This window comes from Corythoichthys intestinalis, chromosome 20, assembly GCF_030265065.1.
Source record: "Corythoichthys intestinalis isolate RoL2023-P3 chromosome 20, ASM3026506v1, whole genome shotgun sequence".
In the NCBI taxonomy this organism is placed as follows: domain Eukaryota; kingdom Metazoa; phylum Chordata; class Actinopteri; order Syngnathiformes; family Syngnathidae; genus Corythoichthys; species Corythoichthys intestinalis.
The window spans coordinates 12,456,953-12,477,887 of record NC_080414.1 but is presented as its reverse complement, the minus strand read 5'-3'; the positions used below and the strand labels follow the sequence as shown (position 1 = coordinate 12,477,887).

The 20,935-nt window shown below is 44.5% G+C and overlaps 1 protein-coding gene across 1 annotated transcript in view; it reads left to right on the top strand.

Annotated features, from left to right (window-relative positions):
* The window catches only part of drosha (drosha ribonuclease III), a 502,261-nt gene that overhangs the window by 279,875 nt on the left and 201,451 nt on the right, over window positions 1-20,935 (top strand). Inside the window, exons 6-13 of the mRNA XM_057823946.1 lie at window positions 6,677-7,490; window positions 17,158-17,226; window positions 17,302-17,569; window positions 17,659-17,800; window positions 17,872-18,032; window positions 18,124-18,204; window positions 20,476-20,562; window positions 20,637-20,723. Coding sequence (XP_057679929.1) covers window positions 6,679-7,490; window positions 17,158-17,226; window positions 17,302-17,569; window positions 17,659-17,800; window positions 17,872-18,032; window positions 18,124-18,204; window positions 20,476-20,562; window positions 20,637-20,723 — 1,707 coding nt within the window. The 5' untranslated portion in view covers window positions 6,677-6,678. The remainder of the gene's footprint in view (window positions 1-6,676; window positions 7,491-17,157; window positions 17,227-17,301; window positions 17,570-17,658; window positions 17,801-17,871; window positions 18,033-18,123; window positions 18,205-20,475; window positions 20,563-20,636; window positions 20,724-20,935) is intronic.

Sequence of the window (20,935 nt, the reverse complement as noted above, 5' to 3'; positions counted from 1 at the left end):
ACGATAAATTCGCCCAAGCGGACTGTTATATAATTTAAAAAATTTGAATCAGTGCATGGAATACAAATTAACCGTTTCTCGTTAAATTTATTTATCAGCTTTCAATTTAACAATTGCACATGCAGTCTAAACATTAAGTCTAAAAAAAAATCTTGTAAACACTAAGAATTCGAGTGTGAACATTTATAACAGCTTGTATGACTTGAAAAATGTACAACATTATAAAAATCAATATGACGACTGTGCAAACATGTCATTCTAACACAAATGACTTGCAGCTTTAACAGTACACTTCAGACAATTTATTGGTAATGGCTGCTGTGACATAATTATTCAACACAAGTGTTTACGTCAAGATTTCAGTTTTTTCTTTCCAGAACATTTTTAATACATGCACCCCCCACACAGACACAACCAGATTAAAGCTGTATTGCTCTGATGCCACTGAAACATTTAAGGTTTTATGATGGCAGAATAAAACAAACACATACAGAAAAATAGCTGTGGCCATTAAACTGTCATATTATATATAGGCTTCACTGTTGGATTATACTTTATGCTGAGTGCTTTACCATCATGAAAGCTTTCAGAGAAATCACACAGAGATGCTAAATAACACGACATAATGATTGGTACATGAAGTCCTTGCCCAGTCCACTCGTTAATTTCAGCCGTTTCGACAAGGTTACAGCCGCTATCCGACTCCATCACGTTCATTTGTAGCCGCTGTTAGCTGCTAGTGTTAGCCTGCGGCTTGGCTACCAGAAGAAAGCACTGAAAGCATCCTCTCCTGAAATCGAGAGAACCAGGGAGGATAGCGGGTGAAATCCCGTCTGGAACCCGCCAAGAGTTTATTTAATGTCGGGTGAAAGTTTGGCGAAGCTAACTTAAGCCCAACTCCATCCCGTTTACTTGTAGCGTTAGCCGCTAGCGTTAGCCTACCAGGCTTCTGTTTGTTTGGCTTCCTGAAAACCACGTGACTCCATACGTAAGCACACTGTCTGCTTTCTTAAAGGGGAATGAACATAGCCGAACAACACAGAGTCAAAGCGGGATGAAAAGACTATATTTTCTTGTTTTATTAAATTACCGAATTTACCGACATGGTCAAAATTACGTCGGTCATCATGATGAATTTCGGTAACGGTAAATTTTCGGTTTACCGCCCTGCTCTACTGTATAGTGAAGAAGACTCCTTCCTCCGTACACGTCACAGCGCCCTCTTTCTCAACTCGAGACTGTTGCTGGAAGTCACTCATTTTCATGGCTGGGGATTCAAAAAACTAAATACATATAGCCAGGGCCGGCGCTAGCTATTTTGGTGCCCTAGGCATAAATGCTTTGTGGTGCCCCCCCCCATCCACCAATACAAGACAAAACATTCAGGGATTATACGGTTAAATATTGTTTTGAACCATGGTACAAACATTTTCTAAATTAATTATAGTACTATGCATGCCCATATTTAAAACACAGATACATGAAAACTTTAATATTATACCTTTATAGACATGGACTGATAGGGCACTATATAAACATTCTGGACATAATGTGGAAACAATGAATATGAAAGGGGAAATCTACATAGCTTTAAGATTGTTTTTTTTTTTTTCTAATTAGTTTCACCAGTAGATGTCGCTCTTGGCCTCTGAACCTCTCGAAAATGACTACGGCTTCTTACTAATGGAAAATTTTTGGTATCAACATAGTCGTTGCATAAAACCACTACCGGTATGTCTCGTAACATTCCATTTAATTTTCATTGTGCAATGAATTTGCAAGTCACATCATTTCCACCACAGTGTTTTGGAGTGTTTTTTTTGGGTTGTGCACACTAATAAACCGATCATAACCCGATTTCTCGAGTTACCAGATTATTCAAGTGGTCATGTAAAGAGCATGATCCGCTATCCTTTATCTGATAAACACCGCTATTTTACATCTCTGAGCATGTGTACAAATGGAAAAACGGATGTCGCTAGAGAGGCCTTAGGGACGCCAAACTGATTCGCTTTTAGCCTATTGGCCTACTCTGCAGTTAGCGAGCTTGTGTAACGCAATCGCCAGACTCGCATTTGAAGAGATTCAGTGGGACAACTTCAAGCAAGCATGGGTTTTTGGTAGACATGGAGGAAGGCCTATGCTGAGACCAAGAGTTTTACGTCATGTACTTGGAAAGAAATCGAACTATTGACTTAACATGTAAACCAGGTTTTTCCTGATAATCACATCACTGAAGTGCACGTAAATGCGTCAAATCTCATTATTGTCATTACCTGGTTATTCCCAGTTATCAGATTATTGTAGTCATGTAAACGTAGCTGATAATAAATAAACAATTGTTTAAAAAAAACAAAACAACAACAACAACATTCTTACCTGCAAGTGATGCGCGGGCATCATCTCGCTCCTTTTTCCCTCTTCCTTTTTTCCGCCCCCTACTTTTGTTGTCTTTCCGATGACATTTCCTTTCAAGAATAAACTTCTGCCAAATTTGCGACTGAATCATAATGGAGCAAACCACTAGGGAATTGGAGGGGGGGGGCACCAAAGGTAGACTGACGAGAGGGCCGTTGCCTGGCACGGCCAGACTGTTCTCCCTGTATTTTTCAAACACTGAGACTCGAGTCATTGACAACAGTCTGTCTCGCGCTAGCCATGTTGAATAAACTCCGCTCTCCTCGTATGTTTCCTTTCGCGCGGAAGTCCCTCGTCCTGCCCTCGTCGTTTTACTAACGTCACGTCTGCCCGTCGCTGATTGGTCCACTCCGCTGTCTGTTTGCTGTGGTTTGCTCCGCCCTGGAAATTGTATCTGCTGAATGGTTGGCCAGACTCAATATCTGGAACAGCTGTGAGTCTGGTGTACCAGGCAAAGAGGGCTGCACAGGAGATTCTTTTTGTGTGTAAATAATGAGCCTATGTTACTTATATTTGTATTATTTGCATTTATCAGTTATAAGTTTTATTTTAAATACTATATATTGTTGTTATCATTACAATTACTATTTTTTAGGATTTTTTACAAACTTGATTTTTTTTTTTTGTGCCCCTTCAGGCAGAGTTGGTGCCCTACGCGCAGTGCTTGTTATGCGTATGCGGAGCGCCGTGTCTGCATATAGCGATCGCTTCCACACACATCCAAGCGGTCCGTTTCATTCAGGAGCATAAAATACCGCGTGTATCATGAAATAAACATGCTTTTTCGTGTCACAGGCGCTTTAATGAAGGGAAAGCCAATTTTCTCTCTTTGTTTGAATATGACCAGATTAACAAGGATAATTCGCAGGCTGAGTTTCAAGTTTTGAATAAGTCATAAGATCTAATTAAGTTTGCCTCTTCCAGCTAACAGCTTCCGTACAGTGTTATGATATTTATTAGCTGGAAGCGCGATTCTGCGTGTCAGCGTCAATCAATAGGCTACATCCCATTTACAGGGTCAATGTAGTGAATAATGACAGTGAACGCAGAGGGCATGCAGCAGCAATAGCCAATCGATACTTGGCAGGGTTAAGACACATTTTTATGAATTCTAAAAACGCCCCAAGAAATGTTCTTCCATTTTTCCAGCTCTCCAAGTTGCATCTCTGTGCTTTTCATTATGTGCATAACCTTGAGCAATGCTGACATAGTTGGTGTTGCGCTAGCTTCCTGATGGATCATTTCACATCATTTGAGTAATTTACAAACTTCACAGAGGAAAACTCTCTGACCGTGGTTTTTCTTTTCCTTTTGATGAAACTCATTTCCTTTCTCCAGCACTCCAGCTGAGTGCATCATCTGTGACCGCTGGAGAAACATGTTCCCATCTCGGTACACAAGCTAAGCGGTGACGTGTTACAGCTCGAAAGCCTTGACAACAGAATAAAGCATTATCAAAGGAGAATGGAATGCAGTGAACTCCTTGGGGATTGAAACTCTGGTTAGGGTGAACTTTTTGTACAGCACAAAATTTCATTTGAAGGGTCTGTATCATGGGAGAGATGAGCCGGATGATATCCTGGATGATATGCAAACACCTGACCATCACAGTCACAGAAATACATGAATTCAAAAATGAATATTTCAATTCCAACTGACTACTGAACCCGACGCATGATTATATAAACATACATAGATTTCTTATTTCTCCTTTTCAGACCTTGAGCTAGTAAGGTGTTGTTTAGGACAGGGCTGTCAACAGACTTGCAAGGGCACACGACCCGCACACCACCCCACCCCTGCCACCGGTTTGTCACGAAAACATACGGAGTACTTTTAACGCTTTACAAGCAATGACAGTGTAAATTTTCAAATTATTTAATTTAGGATGGACACTTAAATTTAACAGACCGTAATGTGATGTGACACAATATAAACAAACAATTTCCATCTATTGTCCCATGTATGCTACATTACAATACAACTGAGAGTGCTATGCCTGCATGCTAAGCAACAGAACAGTATAACTAAATATCCTCCACATCCCTGGGGTTATCAAGCCCTCAAACAGTGATACGCCTAGATTTTTTGACAGCAAAGCCTTTTATAACATCAGTGAAATCCAGTTTTTGAGCAAGCTCATGCTCAATGGAGAGCATGACTAGGTTGTTAAGCCTGCACTATCCCTGATCTCCCATCACCTTCTCTCTCCTCAGCTCAACGTGACCAGCATGGCTTGTCATACCGCAGCTCAATAGGCTACAAATGGCTGGTGACAGACTTGAATCAGGCTTTGGTCACGGTGATCGCGAATGTAAACGTTCAGTGTTAGCTGCTGTTGTTCACTTACTGACATCACCGTCCACAGCCAACTCTGGCCGCAATTCTCTGGCTTCTTGTCCTCCTTTTAAAAGCTTCATTTTTTTCTGGTTCACCTCGATGATCTTCATCTCTTCTTCTTCTTTTTTCTTTTCTGTGCATCCGATTTATGACGTCTCGCCATGTTTAGAGTTTATAACAATGACAGATTTTTATTTCCCACTTCAGGGCACGTACGTAGTGTCGCCTTGAGTGCGCCAGAGTGGGGTCAAACCATTCTCTGCTCAGACGGGGGGGGGGTGTTCTGCAAAAAAAGAAAAAATATATATAGTGTATTTGAAATATTTGATATGCTAAAGTTTTTAAGTATATATCGAGTAGAACATAATATGTAATCAAACCATTCTCTGCTAAGACAGAGGGGGTGGGGGGGCTTTGTGCAAAAAAAGGAAAAAATTAATAGGCTATTGGAAAAATTTAATATGTTAAAGTTATGAAGTATATATGGAGTAGAACTTAATCAGAAAATGATTTAAATGAAAAAGAAATATGTGAATGTAACGTAAAATAGATTAAGGGTCATTCAGGGGCCCCTATGGTCCTGAGGCCCGGGACAACATATACCCGGTTGCCACCCCCTGTCGACGGGCTTGGTTTAAGGTTTGGTTATTGAGATCAAAACATTGAAGACTCCAAGGTCATTAGTGGTGGAAAAACATTTTTTACAAACCTCTACCATGTTTTTTTTTTTTCATAAACAAGTACAGCATGTCCACGGGGCACAAATAGATGCGTACCAGTTGAGCTGATGCTGTGAGGCAGAAATTCAGAGGACCGCCTGGTGAGATAAATCGATACGGAGGTAGCGCGGCGAGTCTAATATAGAGTACGCGGAAACCCTCATTGAGTTTATCTAGACTGAGTTTGACATGATGGAGTAAATGAACCCTGTTGTGGATGATGACTCCTTCCCTGGAGTTGCCATGGAAACGCAGCTTCAACGATGCAAATTCATAATTATCTTTTGCTACCCTCTAGAGGCCACAGCGTAGAAATCTAGCCACGTTTTCGTGGCCATTGCACGGAGTCATGTTGTTCTGCACTGATGAACAGGGCGTACTATTATTATTCTAATAAATCAATAAATTCATTCAAAAATGAAGGTTATTGTCGTTGTGAAGCAGAGTGGTTTAAGCAGTAGCCTACACGTTTACACGATGTTACCCGTCGTTCTAACATAGATTTTTTTTGTGTGCCTCTTTTTAATTTTAATTGATTCAAATATAACGTAATGTATTCTATTTTCTATGTTTGAATGAATAATTCTTTACACAATATGACGCGGTAGAAAATGCATTCAGGAAGTGAATCCTCACAACGCCCTGCCATTGGCCAGATAGCAAAATGGAGGGCTCTGATTGGTCCGTATGTGCGTCTTCTCAAAAAAGTTCGGCTGGAAACCCAGGCTGCTCGGCCTTTTTTTTTTTTTTAAGTACACAACAGCCGTCTTCATTCAAGCAAGCAACATCAAAACCTGCAAAATTTCACCCAGGCCGCATGATTTTTCAATTTAAACGGCTTTGGATTTGATGAAGTGGTGATCACGCGTTGTTCTAATTTTCAGGTATTGTGTTTCACGTATTTTTGGTTTGTTGAGCGGCTAACTCGCTTAACAGCTTCGTCGCTCAGTGCTATAAATGTGCTTCTCCACTGTAAAAATGATAAAATTTCTCCTATATTGCAACATAGGAATTTTCAATGAATGATTAAATTTTTATTATGAAATACATTTTAATGGTGGCGCTCTTAAATCAGGTCATAACGGGCATTCATTCCAAAACTGTTTGTCGCACACCTGTCTTCGATATCACTTGATACCTCACGTCTTTGTTAATTCATATTTTACATTATTGATGTTTGTTTTATTTTTGTATTATAGTCATGTCTTTCAACCAAGGAGGTCCACGGGGAGGCATACCCCCTGCCCAAAACTACCGTGCCACCAACTTAAGATCCCCACCCACTCAGCCTGTCATACCACCGTACCACTACGATCCGCAAGCTCCGCCTGCGCCTGCTTACCACGGAAACAGCAGTGGTTTCGTACCACCGCATTCTGATTTCATGTCATTCCCGCCGCCGCCACCACCGGCGCCTCCTGTGACGCCGAGCTCTCTTCACCCGTGTCCGGTGCGTCCACCCTTCGCCAAGCCGCCTGTGCAGGGCTTCCCTGACCCGCCGCCTAGCTTTCCGCCTCCCCCTTTGCCGGGCGTCCCCGCCGTACCCTCGCAAATGCCTCCAAACACCTACCACCCCTACATGGTGCCCCCGCCCCCATTCCCCCACCCTACCATGCCTCCCCCAATGCCGTCCCAATCTATGACTTACCCCCCTCCTTACCACATGGGTTACCCTCAACCACCACACCCTCCGTTCCCTCCCCCCGCCTTCAGCCCAGGATACACCCAGAGCCCTGGGTCGTTCAAACCCGAGCAGCACTTCCACCACAGGGAGCACTACAAATACGAGAAGCCCAGCGACGAGGGCAGGCGCTCCCCTGATAGAGGATATCGCCACGATGATCACCGGAAGAGGGGCTACAGCGGACATGGAGACAGGCACCGCACGGATGTTTCCGGAGACCGGAAGGACCGGGGGAGGAGTCCGGACAGGCGCGGCAGGACCGAGGGCAGGTACAGGTCTGAATATGACAGAGGACGCTCCCCATCGCACCGGAGCCGAGATCGCAGCAGGTAAATGGAATGGCTCTTAAAGGGAACTTCTGACTTAAAGACTTGTAGTCTCTAATAAGCCACATTGTTCTCTTTTATTAAACTATGTTATTAGAAACCCATAAAATATCGCCATAGATTTAAAAATATATCATATTTACAATAGGGGTGTGACTAAGCCTATCGTAATATGCAATAAGTCAATTTATCGCACGGTAAATAAAAATGAGGTCTGTTATTTTCCTGGCTGCGATTTATCGCTGCGTGCATACATACATTGGTACGTGTGCTGCGTGCATTTGGAGCAGGCGTGTGTTGATTGCATATGACACTCCAGTTCCTTTCACAGATGTTTATTGGTCATCCACACACTGTAGAATTAAAGTTAAAACATACAAAATAAGGAAACACATCTATATGAAACACTTGCCACGTTCACATGGAGCCAAATATTCCAATTACAATCGGAATATTTGTTCAAACCGAATAAATGTGTTCCATATAAACACCTCATTCGGAATGAACAGGCCCAAACCGAATGGAATTTCATTCCGATTTACAGGGGTGGAATATTCCTTTTCCCAAACCGATTAGAAGTAAAATTATATCATGTAAACAGGGAAGCGGAATGGTGTCTGGTTGCGTTCTTTCTGCGCATGCTCCGTACTGACATGGTGACGTCACTCGGTGACGTAAGTAACGTCACTTGCAACATGGCTTCCAAGCACACGCACAGCGCACCCACACAACTTTTTAAATGAACGGCGTATCATTCTGAAGTTTTGTTTCCACTCGAAAAGTTAAAACAGCAGCTGATCTGACGATCGAGCTCCATGTTTTGCAACGTGACGCTTTGTTCTATTTCATTCCTTCTGACCGCCAGAGGGCGGTGCTTAGCACCTGGATATCTACGTGTGCGCAGCACAAAGGTCGAGAATAAAATACCAACAAAGTCACGCCATTGGACGTGACCTGGGTGACGTCAGAGGTCGATAAGAGCCCCGCTCACCCAGCACTAGTTCCTTTTCTACATTCTCGCATCGGCGAAGGTCGTATTACCGCGCTCGCCGGAAGCCTCGAAACCGGCTTGGTTGGAGCTACGTGGATTACGTCCTCCAGAGGCTGCGAGCTGCGGCTGGACTATCGATTTCTTCACGTTCTGGATTTTCTTCAGTTGCATATTTTCTGTGAGTGTTTTCCGCTCCGGACTCTATTGATTGTATTGTTGTGAGTATATTTCGCTCTGATACGCTAATGTAGCACCGCGGCTATTTCCACCAATCATGCGGGCCCGCACTGGCTAATGTGTCACCGCGGCGGTTTCTTCCGAACCGGGTTATTGATTAGGCTGTGAGTGTTTCCCGCTCCGCGCCATTTTTGTTTGGTGTGCAGTGAGTGTTTCCTCGCTCTTTGCATTTATACAACGGGAGTGTTTTTGCTCACTCTTTGCATTTCTACAACGGGAGTGTGTGAGTGTATTTTCGCTCCGCGCCTCCTCCAGCTGTAACCGAGTGGCTTGTTTGCTTCGAGCCTCAATACTGTGGACTGGTCCTCGAGTGTTATTCGCTCGGGGAGCCTCGTACTTTGCTGACTCACTCCGGAGTTCGTGAGTAGGGCTCGCACTGTGTGTAGGCATGTCGGGACCGCTCGTGAACGCGTGTGCTCGCTGTTTAGCCCACCTGAGCCCAGAAGACGGACACACTTTATGCCCGTCGTGTTTAGGTGTTGGGCATTTAAGAAAGGCGCTCACCGAGGAAGCGTGTCTTAATTGTGTCTGCATCCCGTTGTCGGAAAGGTCCGCTAGACTGGCTTTGGTGGAAAATGAAATTTCTCACGGCGCGTTGGCGTCGAGCCCAAAAAAGACGACCAAGCGCCATAAGAAGCAGCATGTTGGGGCCACCTCATCAAAGAAGGCTTGTGATACCGACCACATGCTATCTGCTAAGGTTGACACTTTGGCCTCTGAGTTCGCTCAGATTAAATCATTACTCCTGAATTTACAGCCAGGGGGGGATATGTGTGCAAACACAGGTGTCATTGATAGCGTGCCTGAGCAGGAGCACTGCAGTGTAGTTGGCCACCTGGAAGAGGACGTTGTGTCCATAGCAGCGAGTGACTCGCTGTTTAGGACCGGAGATGTTACCTATGGTGGTGACCTTGACATCGGGCCTTCTCCATGCCCCTCGGTAGCGGACTCTGACACTTCCGAGTCCCTACCCCCAGACTCTAGTCCTGGTTTGTCTTTCATAAAGCAAACTGTCCAATTAGCCCTTTCACAACTGGGTATTGAGACATTACCAGCTGAGAATTCGGTTTCTAATGCCTTCTTTAAGACCGCTCAAAAACCACAATTCTGTGTGCCAGCATCACAACCCTATATCAATGAGCTTCAGCTTTGCTGGACGGATCCTAAGTCGTCCACCCACTTGTCCCAAGACTGTAGGGCACTCAGCTCTATGCATGATGCTGCTCAATATGGGTTAAACAAGATGCCGTCGGTGGACAGCATTGTCGCGAGCCTGATAGTGGACCCAGCAGATGCTGCCCGCGCAGAGGCACGATGCCCGCGCCCACAGTGCCGGGTGACTGATGATCTCCTTACCAAGGCCTATGATGTTGCGGCTCGGATTGGCCGCTTGGGTAATACGTTTTCCCACCTTGCCCTGGCCCTTTCACAGTCATTGAGGGTTGCAGGTGTCAATGAAAGTTTACAGAACCTGAGCGATGCTTCCCTCCAGACATTTGCATATATGTCCAGAGAACTTGGCAGACTCATGTCGACACTTACTGTGACCAGACGCCAAGTATGGTTGGCACAGTCTCCTCTGACTGAGTCGTGTAGGGGTGCGCTTCGCACTCTACCTGTTGTTCCGGGTCAAGTGTTTGGCCCAGCAGCCCAACAAACCCTTGAGAGAGCTGTGGAAGCCAACAGGTCCCGGCAACAGTTTGTTGACCTGCAACGAGCTTCCAGGCCCCCCCACAGACGTGCTCCTACCTATCACTCTGCTACCAGGGCTCCACCTGCGCCGAGAACTGCACGTCCAGTTTCTGCGGATGGACATTCCTCTCTACGGCCTGTTTTTCGGGAGCCGACAGGTAGACCTCCAAGAGCCGACCGATTTCACAGACTTCAACACACTCGCCCCTCCAAGCACTCTACCGCTAGTAGGGGCAGGAACGGTAGAGTTTGACTACCATTGCCAGGGCCTCAGCCATTTTACCGAACTCCATCTCAGACGCTGGGTCGCCCTTGTTCCAGACCCATGGGTCATTTCAACTCTGTTCAGAGGTTACACTGTTCAGTTCAAGCGTCGTCCCCCAAAGTTCAATGGGGTGAAGACAACAGTTGTGTCAGATCCAGGGAAACGTATGGCCCTCAGAAAAGAGATCGTAGAACTCTTACAGAAGGATGCTATAGAGTTGGTTCCCAGTTCAAACCTGTTGAAAGGGTTTTATTCAATTTATTTTCTTGTTCCGAAGAAGGACGGCGGATTTCGCCCTATCCTCGACCTGAGATCACTAAATTGTTACCTCAAGCGTCTAAAATTTCACATGCTTCGCACGACGGACGTTCTCCAATCAATCACTCAAGGAGACTGGTTTACAAGTGTGGATTTAAAGGACGCCTATTTTCACGTGCCAGTGGTACCACACCACAGGCCTTTCCTTCGCTTTGCCTTCGAAGGAAAAGCATACCAATACAGAGTGCTGCCATTCGGCCTCTCTCTTGCTCCCCGGACATTTACAAGATGCATGGCTGCGGCGCTGGCCCCCCTGCAGAGCCGCGGCCTCAGAATTCTTCCTTACTTGGACGATTGGCTTGTGTGTTCACAGACTCGGGAACAAGCTCTCAGCCACACCACGCTGCTGTTGGACCATGTGAAGCAACTAGGTCTCAAGGTAAACCTTTCAAAAAGTCATTTGATTCACAGCCAACATGTGATTTTCATCGGCATGAGCTTAAGCTCCTTAACTATGACCGCCTCTCCGTCGCCACAAAGGGTGGACGACGTTCTCCGGACGGTCACGCGTGTCAGACACAGTGCGAGTCTGTCATACGGGACCGTCCTCCAGTTGTTGGGGAAACTGACTGCACTATCAGTTGTGGTGCCATTGGGGCTTTTGTTTTTGCGCCCGTTACAGATTTGGATGAACGGTTTGGGATTGGATCCCACCCGACATCAACGCAGACTTGTGACTCTCTCAGGGCGTTGTCATCGACTTCTAAGGCCCTGGATGGACAGGCAGTTCATATGCAAAGGGGTCACGTTAGGTTCTCTTCCCTCACGCCGAGAAGTGGTTGTAACGGATGCGTCGCTTTCAGGCTGGGGAGCAGTGTGGAACCACAGGACGATCAGGGGTGTTTGGTCCCCACTGGAGAGACTTTGTCACATAAATGTATTGGAGCTTCGTGCTGTTCGACTTGGTCTCAAGCATTTTCTCCCTGCGCTGAGTGGAAAGCATGTTCTGGTTCGGTCGGACAATACGTCCACTGTCTACCATATAAACCACCAAGGGGGGACCAGATCTCCTCTCTCACTGGTGGAGGCTCAAAAACTTCTCCTGTGGGCTTTTCCACACCTTCTGAGTCTCAGGGCAGTCCATCTTCCGGGGGTGCGGAACTGTGCAGCAGACTTACTCTCCAGGCAGAAACCACCGCCTGGGGAGTGGAGGTTGAACCCTGCTGTGGTTCAGGAGATATGGGGGAGGTTCGGTGTTGCAGAGGTGGACCTCTTCGCTTCAGAAGCAACCACTCATTGTCAACTGTGGTTTTCCCTTGCGGAACCGAACAGTCCACTAGGTCAGGATGCCCTAGCACACTCATGGCCAGACTCTCTCCTGTATGCGTTTCCGCCTCTTCCTCTCTTAATGGTGACTCTGCACAGAATCAGCCAGAGCAATCACAGGGTGTTGTTGGTCGCTCCGTTCTGGCCAGGAAGAATGTGGTTTCCGTTGATTCTCAAACATCTCAATGGGGATCCTTGGCCTCTGCCCCAGAGAATGGACCTGTTGTCCCAGTTGGAGGGGAGCATCTGGCACCCCCACCCGGAGCGTCTTCACCTGTACCTGTGGCCTCTGAAGGGCCGGACTCTCTGTTAGAGTCCTGTACAGAGGCGGTTGTACAAACTGTACTTGATGCTCGTGCTACGTCCACGAGGGCGCTTTACACTAACAGGCGGAGACTGTTCAATAAATGGTGTAAGGATCACGATGTGGATCCTGTGCGCTGCTCTGTGCCAATATTACTTAGCTATTTACAAGAACTTCTTGATAAGGGACTTTCTGTATCAACCTTAAAAGTGTACGTGGCTGCGATAGCCACCCACCATGTTTTGGTGGATGGCCGATCAGTGGGCTCTCATTCCCTGGTGTGTCGGTTTTTGAAGGGTGCCCTTCGTCGACGGCCTCCAAGATTACCACGCGTCCCCACGTGGGACCTTCCGTTAGTCCTGGAGGGTTTGTGTTCAACCCCTTTTGAGCCTTTGGATGGGGCTGACCTTAAGTGGGTCACAATAAAAACTGCGTTCCTCCTCGCAATTACTTCAGCGAAGCGAGTGAGTGAATTACATGCTTTATCGATTTCTCCGAACTGTTTAAAGTGGAATCCTGACTGTTCTGGGGTTACATTATGGCCCAATCCGAGTTTTCTACCGAAGAGACTTTCAGCCTTTCACATTAACCAGCCAGTTACCCTGGCTGTGTTTAACGATGTGAGTGATCCTGACGGACATTTGCAAAGTTTGCTATGTCCTGTTCGTATGCTGAAGCACTATATTAGCGTGACTGCAAGCACTCGTAAAACAGATGCTCTTTTTGTATGTTTTGGTGACAAAAATAAAGGCTGCACAGTCTCGAAGCAACGCTTGTCACATTGGGTTGTCGAAGCTATTCTTCAGGCCTATGAATCCAAAGGTCTTCAGCCTCCTAAAGTCACGTGCCATTCCACAAGGAAGATGGCAACTTCCTGGGCGGCACTGAGAGGTGTTCCTCTGAATGACATCTGTTCCGCAGCAACGTGGGCATCGTCTTGTACGTTTGCCCGCTTCTACAGAGTGAATGTGGCAGCTCCTCACCCGGTAGCTTCAGTAGTGCTGTCGGCTTCCTCTCACCGTGACTGATCCTCGGTATGTGTGGTGTCTTCGTGACATTGTTGGTATAAAGTCATCCAGGTGCTAAGCACCGCCCTCTGGCGGTCAGAAGGAATGAAATAGAACGAGAGTTACTTCTGTAACTAAGGTTCTATGAATTCCGGATGACCGCCAGAGCTGCCTGTCACTCAGACTCCCTGCGAGTACATTCCGAAAAGGAACTAGTGCTGGGTGAGCGGGGCTCTTATCGACCTCTGACGTCACCCAGGTCACGTCCAATGGCGTGACTTTGTTGGTATTTTATTCTCGACCTTTGTGCTGCGCACACGTAGATATCCAGGTGCTAAGCACCGCCCTCTGGCGGTCATCCGGAATTCATAGAACCTTAGTTACAGAAGTAACTCTCGTTTTGATTAATCTGCGCATGTCAGACGGCAGTTGTCAAACGTCCTTTCGGAATAAAGGCAGTCACATGTAAACGCTGGATCGGAATAGATGAAGTGACATGTAAACAGCTGATGTGAAATTTCCATTCGGAATGATTTGAATCGGTATGAATAAAAGTCAGCATGTAAACGTGGCTACTGTAAAACATTAGCATTGCCACATTGAGCCTCCAGTGAACATTTCAAAATAAAAGCAGGTCATGTTCAACATGTGAATAAAGATTTCTCGAGTTAAATTTCACATACACAGTTGAGACTAAGAATAGCTTTAAAATGACACCCATTATGAAAAATCTGATTGGCAATGAATAATTTGGCTTCAAATTTGCTAACATGCGCACTATGCAGGGCAAGCTGACAGTCATTTTGAATCAACACTTTTGATGGGCTCGGATTGGCAGTAAACAAAAATGGCGTTGGGTTTCTCACCTATTTCATATTCTACACTTGATTTCAAATTAAACGTTATACATCGTGTGTTTTTGTTTTTAAATATTGAGTATTTTTATTATAGTTTGTGTTTTATTTAAGAATAACAATTTATCTCTTTTGAATGAATGATTAGGATTAATTGTCACTACACTAGCGGTTTAATTGGATTTTAAAAAATTGACAACAAAATGTCATATTGGCAAAAATTTTTGAGACAATATATTGCCTACTAGAGGTTATTGATTATTGATTACACCCCCACCCCCCCCACCCCCCGCTATTAGCTGCTTTTAATGTTTTGTACATTAGTTACAAAAACTGTAAAAAAAGGCTTAAATAAACGACTATTTCAGTATCAAGTTAACAGTTAAAAGCAATACTTAAATCCCCATTCTGTATCAGCAGCTTTAAACTACGTTCGATTAATGTTGTGAATCAACCATTAAAGTTGGTAAAATTGCTCCTGATTTTCCATAATTACCCTTTTGTCTACTTTCGACATGTGAAAGTTTTAAAACTATTTTAAAAATAGATTCAAGTCAATATTTTACCAATTTAGGAGTATTTTAGATAAAAAGTTAATTAGGTTCGCTTGGAAGGTTCGCTACAACAGGCTTGCTGGGAAGTCTACTGCTTTAAGATGGCGGCCGTTTACTAACGCCCGCATCTAGCTTTCTGTAGATGTGCTGCTAACGCCACCGAGTCTGTATTGCATCTAGTCCTATATAAATATGATATCTACCGTAACATTATGTGGAAGTACTTTGTAGCAGCTGTTGTCAGCAGTCAGGTATGTTGTTGTTTTTTTTATCTCGCGGCATGAGTTGAGCTAAAGCCGTGAGTTGAGCATTGGCATTACCCGAGGGGCCGGGTAATGACAAGCATGATGTTTAGCTACTCTCGCTCCATTCCTCATTGAGTCTCGAAGACCGCGTGGCACGCTGAGTGTGTTTTACTTCGGCTTTACTTGACATTTTCAATAATCAGAATTTGGATGTTTGTGAATCGTTCTCGAATCTTCCACGGCCGAATCGCGAATAATCTAAGAATCGGAAATTTCGCACACCTCTATTGCCTACTAATATTTTTTTAGCGCGACAGGCCTAGGTGTGACAAAATATCGAAATGGTGACATACCGTGATACTTTGTATCCCAAAAAGTTATCGAGATGCTCCTGCCAAGAATCGAGATCTCATTTTAAAAAGGTGTCAATGTCTAAAAAAAAATAATAAAAAATGAACCAACAAGTTGCTACCAAAATCTTCCACCATAATAGTGTCTCAGTTAACTGTAAGGCTGCATTGACGGTGCTCGACGCACAATCCGTTCAGACTGGAAACTTTCGTTCATTTGAAACTAGAACATTCACAGTCATTCTGTCCGATTTTCAGGGCATTTACAGGTCACTTGCTGTTCATTTTAGGGCATTTACAGGTCATTTCCTGTTGAGTTGAGTCACTGCCCATTCATTTGGGTGATTCCTAGGTCAAGTAACTGAAAATCAACATGTAAATGATCTTAAATGGCCCAAAATTACCTCATTGCATTGGCTGCCACTGACTGCCATAGACGTTCAATCCGTTTGAAGTGGGAGGGATGGCAGCAAATGAACGTTCATTCGCTGCCACCCTCCCAATTCAAATGGATTGGACGTCTACTACTGATAAACTCATTCCAATTCACAGCAGAAGCTTCATTTTCTGTTTTAGTTGTTTGTAGAATATCCTAGAATGATTTCCTGACCAATGTATCGATAATCGTTGTATCGTCAAATCATCGTTATCGTGAGCTTTGTATCGCAAATTGTATCGTATCGTAAGGTACCAAGAGGTTCCCACTCCTAATTTAGAACATCTTTTGACCTACGAAGGGCACCATGTTTTTTGCACGCATGCTCGGGGTGATGACATAGTTTGTCACTGTCACTAGACGAGCACTACCGGGTTACTGGAATTCCAGTGTGACACCCAACACATACAGACATCGGTTAAAAGCGGTGAGAACTTACTATTTGTGTTTTTATTGAGTGTTTTATTACCTTTTTATTGCTACAAAATACTTTTTGCATGTGTTTCCCTCTCATACTTTAAAGCACTGTATGTTCTTGTAGGTTCAAAGCAGATTGATTTGTTGACCACATTAGTCACGTAGCATATTTAAACACCCTTATTAGATATTACTACACTGAAGTATTTTCTTAAGGCATCTTTAGTATGTTCTGTATGCATCCAAACAAAACAAGCTGAAAGCGCACGTTAGTACTTTGGGTGTCAAATTCGCCTCTTGTAGATGTTTCACCGGTGTAGATATTTTGACGGAACACCGGTTTTGTCATACTCTCGTCTGGTCTCATCCCGTCTTTCCTCTTCATTTTGCTTTTGCTGCTCGTTTTGTGAAATATCGACAGTTCTGTCATGTTCATTTATGTTCCTCTCAGGTTCAAATTGAAAGGGTTGAACATATGACATGTTTATGTCGCTAGAGTACTCTGGAAGTCTGGCAGCGTAACCATGTGACATCACCGCCCTATGACGTCAACAACAATGGAGACCGACTAGTTAAACTAATTGTATAAAAACGAAAACATCGAGGGGTTTCAATATCAAATTATTTTTAACTCATAATAACGTTTATTTTTAAGAACTACAAGTCTTTCTATCCGAGGTTCCCTTATATTTGATTTTAATCAGATTTTGAAAATATTTTCTGTATGTCCGTAGAGAGCGGTATCGACACCGAGAGAGCCGAAGATCCCCGTCGCCTGATCGACACCGAAAGAGACCTCGCAGGTATGAACCATCGCCGATACATTTAATGTCATTTTCTTCAATTTTTCTGGTCACTGTCGTCATCCTGATCCACAGTCGCTCGACCAGCCGAGACCGAAAGCGCAGCCGTTGGGAAGATGAGCGAGATCGCCGGTCCGAGTCCTCCTCAGCTCCGAGCAGAGACCGCGGCTACTCTTCCGGCCGGAGCAGAGATTCCGAGGAGTGCTCGGCTAGTGGTGAGAGAGAGCGAGGAGAAACTGAACGTGAAAAGGAAGAGGAAGAAGAGGACGACATGCTGAAGCCCGCCTGGATTCGCTGCACTCATGCTGAGAACTTCTACTCCAACGACCCGATGGATCAAGTGGTATTTACTCTATAAATTAGCATTCAGTCCTAGCACAGACATTTGAGTTTAGAGAGAATGTTATTTGGTGAAAATACCTTTCCCTCCAGGGAGATTCCACCGTTGTCGGAACAAGTAAACTGCGAGATCTCTACGAGCGCTTTGAGGACGAGCTGGGAAAAAGGCAGGAGAGAGCCAAGGAGTCTCGACCCAAGTGGGAACCGCCCAAGACTAAACTGGACGAAGACCCCGGTGCGTTTAGTTGATTCCTAATCACAACACTGAAATAGACTCATGAAATGGTGGAATTCCGTTGTTTTCAGGTGACAGCAGTAGTGAGTCGGAATGTGAGTCGGACGACGAGGAAAGCTCTTGCTCCAGTGGCTCGGACTCTGAGTTGTTCGATGTGATTGCCGAGATCAAGAGGAAGAAAGCGCATCCGGATCGACTTCATGATGAGTTGTGGTACAATGACCCGGGACAGGTCCGCTCCTTTTCGATTCTTGTTAGAACTGCATTCAGTTTGTGGCAAATCTTTTTGGGTCTAATCTCGGTAGCGTTTTCTGTTTCTCCAGATGAACGATGGCCCCCTATGTAAGTGCAGTGCCAAGGCTCGGCGTACTGGCATCCGCCACAGTATTTATCCAGGAGAGGAGGTGCCAATAACTTTTCCTTATTATGGTCTTTAGAGTTCTAACTACTCTTTTTGAGGGTTTGGGTCTTTTCTCGATCTCAGCTTCCAAAAGTCTAGGTCTTGTCTTAGTCTCTACTCTCATAGGTCTTGGTCTGGTCCCTGTCTCGACTCCCAAATTTCTTGGTTTTGTCTGTCTCCACTTCCAAAAGTCTTGGTCTTGTCTGGTCTCGATTCCCCTAGGTTCCGCTTTCGTCTTTTTCTCAACTCTGAAATGTCTTGGTCTTGTCTCAGTATATACTCTAATACAGGGGTCCCCAACCTTTTTTGCACCACGAACCGGTGTTATTTGGGTCTTTTTTTCACGGACTGGTGTTCCGACAAATTTTGCAACCCATCAAAAATTGCAATGATGCAGTTCTGCGCATGCGCGTAACGTTAGACCAGAGGTTGCGCTAGACTTTTTCGTTGTCTGTCATTTTGACTGACAGGGTCATAAAAATCCGGTCATAATCTATTTTTACCCGTCACTTAAATTTTTAAAATGATGATAATGACATTGTGGTGACCCTTTGTTTGGCATAATTCACCTTCCGTACTTGTGTGTCCATATGGCCGAGCGCGTTACCGGCTACGACAGTCACGTGACAGAGACACTACAGGCTCAAACACACCAGCAACGTGAACGTCGCGTCAACGATCTCGCCGCGATTACGCTTCGAAACGCGGCCGTTAAAGTCAATCAGCCAATGCACACCAGTTGCAGTGCGTCCGCGTGTTAGACGCGTCCCAGAAGCGCTAAACGCGACGCACGCGAAAAGAACAGCAGAGTTTGTTTTTTGACGTGAGACGCGGCCCCCCTGCGTCAATACTACTAGGTAGGATCGGGCAGGCCGGAAGTCACTCGTGAAAAAACACGGTGGATCCGGTCGATTTTCAAAATAATATGCAATCGTAACTTACTATATAAATAAAATAAACTGAAATGAGCTAAAACACCTGCAATTAATACGAATAATACACAAATCCTGCTACACGATTAAATTAATTCCTGCGTGGTGCTTTAACCTGAGAAAAAACATCAATAAAGCTTAGAAAAATGTTCATAAGAAAAAAAAAGTTAAAATCTTTGACATTGGGATTGCTTATTGCTTCAGCACATGACTTCTTTTTTCTTCTTTCTTTCAAAAAGAAAGCTGGCCAATACGCTGGGTCTGAAAGGCAAAGTGTTGTTGTTATATTACCTTTTAATACCCGCTATTCTCGCGCGATCTTGCAATCCTCGCGTGAACCGATCAAGCCGCTCCACAGACGAGCTGCTCGTGAAACGCGTCCTATGGAAATTGACGCCGAGCGTCACTGGTGCGTTATCGCGGCGGGATCGTTGACGCGACGTTCACGTTTCTAGTGTGTTTGAGCCTTTAAGAGAAGCGCGCGGTCCCCTCACTATCCACTCGCTCTCGCTATATGAATTTGCTAATTAGCATAGCGCTCAGCACTAACTATACATCTCAAAAACAACAACAATATAGGCTAAACAGTACAAGACGGTTCGTGTATAGGTGCACACGGGACTTAGGCTATGTCTACACATTCGTAAATGAATGGCTTCTGGTTTTTAAATTGTAAATAAACCAATCTATTGTGATAAAACAACAAAATTGCAATAACTGAATTAACCATCAAAGTGAAGGCTCACTGTAACTGTAGTCTTGAAACAAATCTGGATAACGAAAAACGTTGCAATAAAATAATGCAAACTGGTTAAACGAGAGAGTAGCTGAGATGACAGAACATCGCGTCAATGATATCTGGCGCCATCTAGCGTCGTGAATGGGTATAACGTCTAGACCGCGAATATAAGATGTCCCCCACTTTTTCAGTCTTATTTCAATGCAAGAAACACAGTCTTATATTCGGGCCAATACGGTATTTGCACATCGCTGCCTTGTAGTGCAGCGGTGTCAAACTCAATATGCTGTCAAATCATTTTGTGTCGTCTATGAACGCAAATCCAGTGCATAGACATATTTTTTTTAACGGGATATGGTTTACATCTGCATTTAGCAAATAAAAATGAATTTCAGTAGAGCAGAAGTCAAAGGCATCATTGTTTTATCTGACTAATTTTACGTTAAATGTGACCATTTTGAATTTTTTTTACTGTTTTAGCTACAATTCGACTCTTTATATACAGTAACTCATTAATTGCCAACTGGAACACGTAAAAGGGGGCATAGGACAGTCTTGTCTACCTTCTCTTATATTTATTTGTTCAACTTTTATGATTTTTCAGCCTGTCAAAGAATGTCGTGGAATGAACAATAACGCAGGGAAATTGTTCCACTATCGGATCACGGTGTCTCCACCCACCAACTTCCTGGTATGAAATTGGTTGTCCCTTTTCTGGCCTAACCGAAACACCTGATGTATACATTTTTTTTTTTGTGCTTGCAGACCGACCGTCCCACTGTCATCGAATACGACGACCACGAATACCTTTTCGAAGGCTTCTCAGTATTCTCCCACACTCCTCTCACCAATGTAAGTACACCTGTCTGTCCCCACAGCAACGTCACACCACCCTGTTTAACTTCCCGTGTTTTATTATCGTCGAACTGCGAGAGAAGCTCACCGACAGACACTTTCAGATGGAAAGTAATTGTGTAATAAAAACGTATTTTAGCTCCTCTGTGCTCCCGAAACATAATTTAGTTTGTTTATACTGCGTGTTGTCATCACTTGGGAAGCAAATT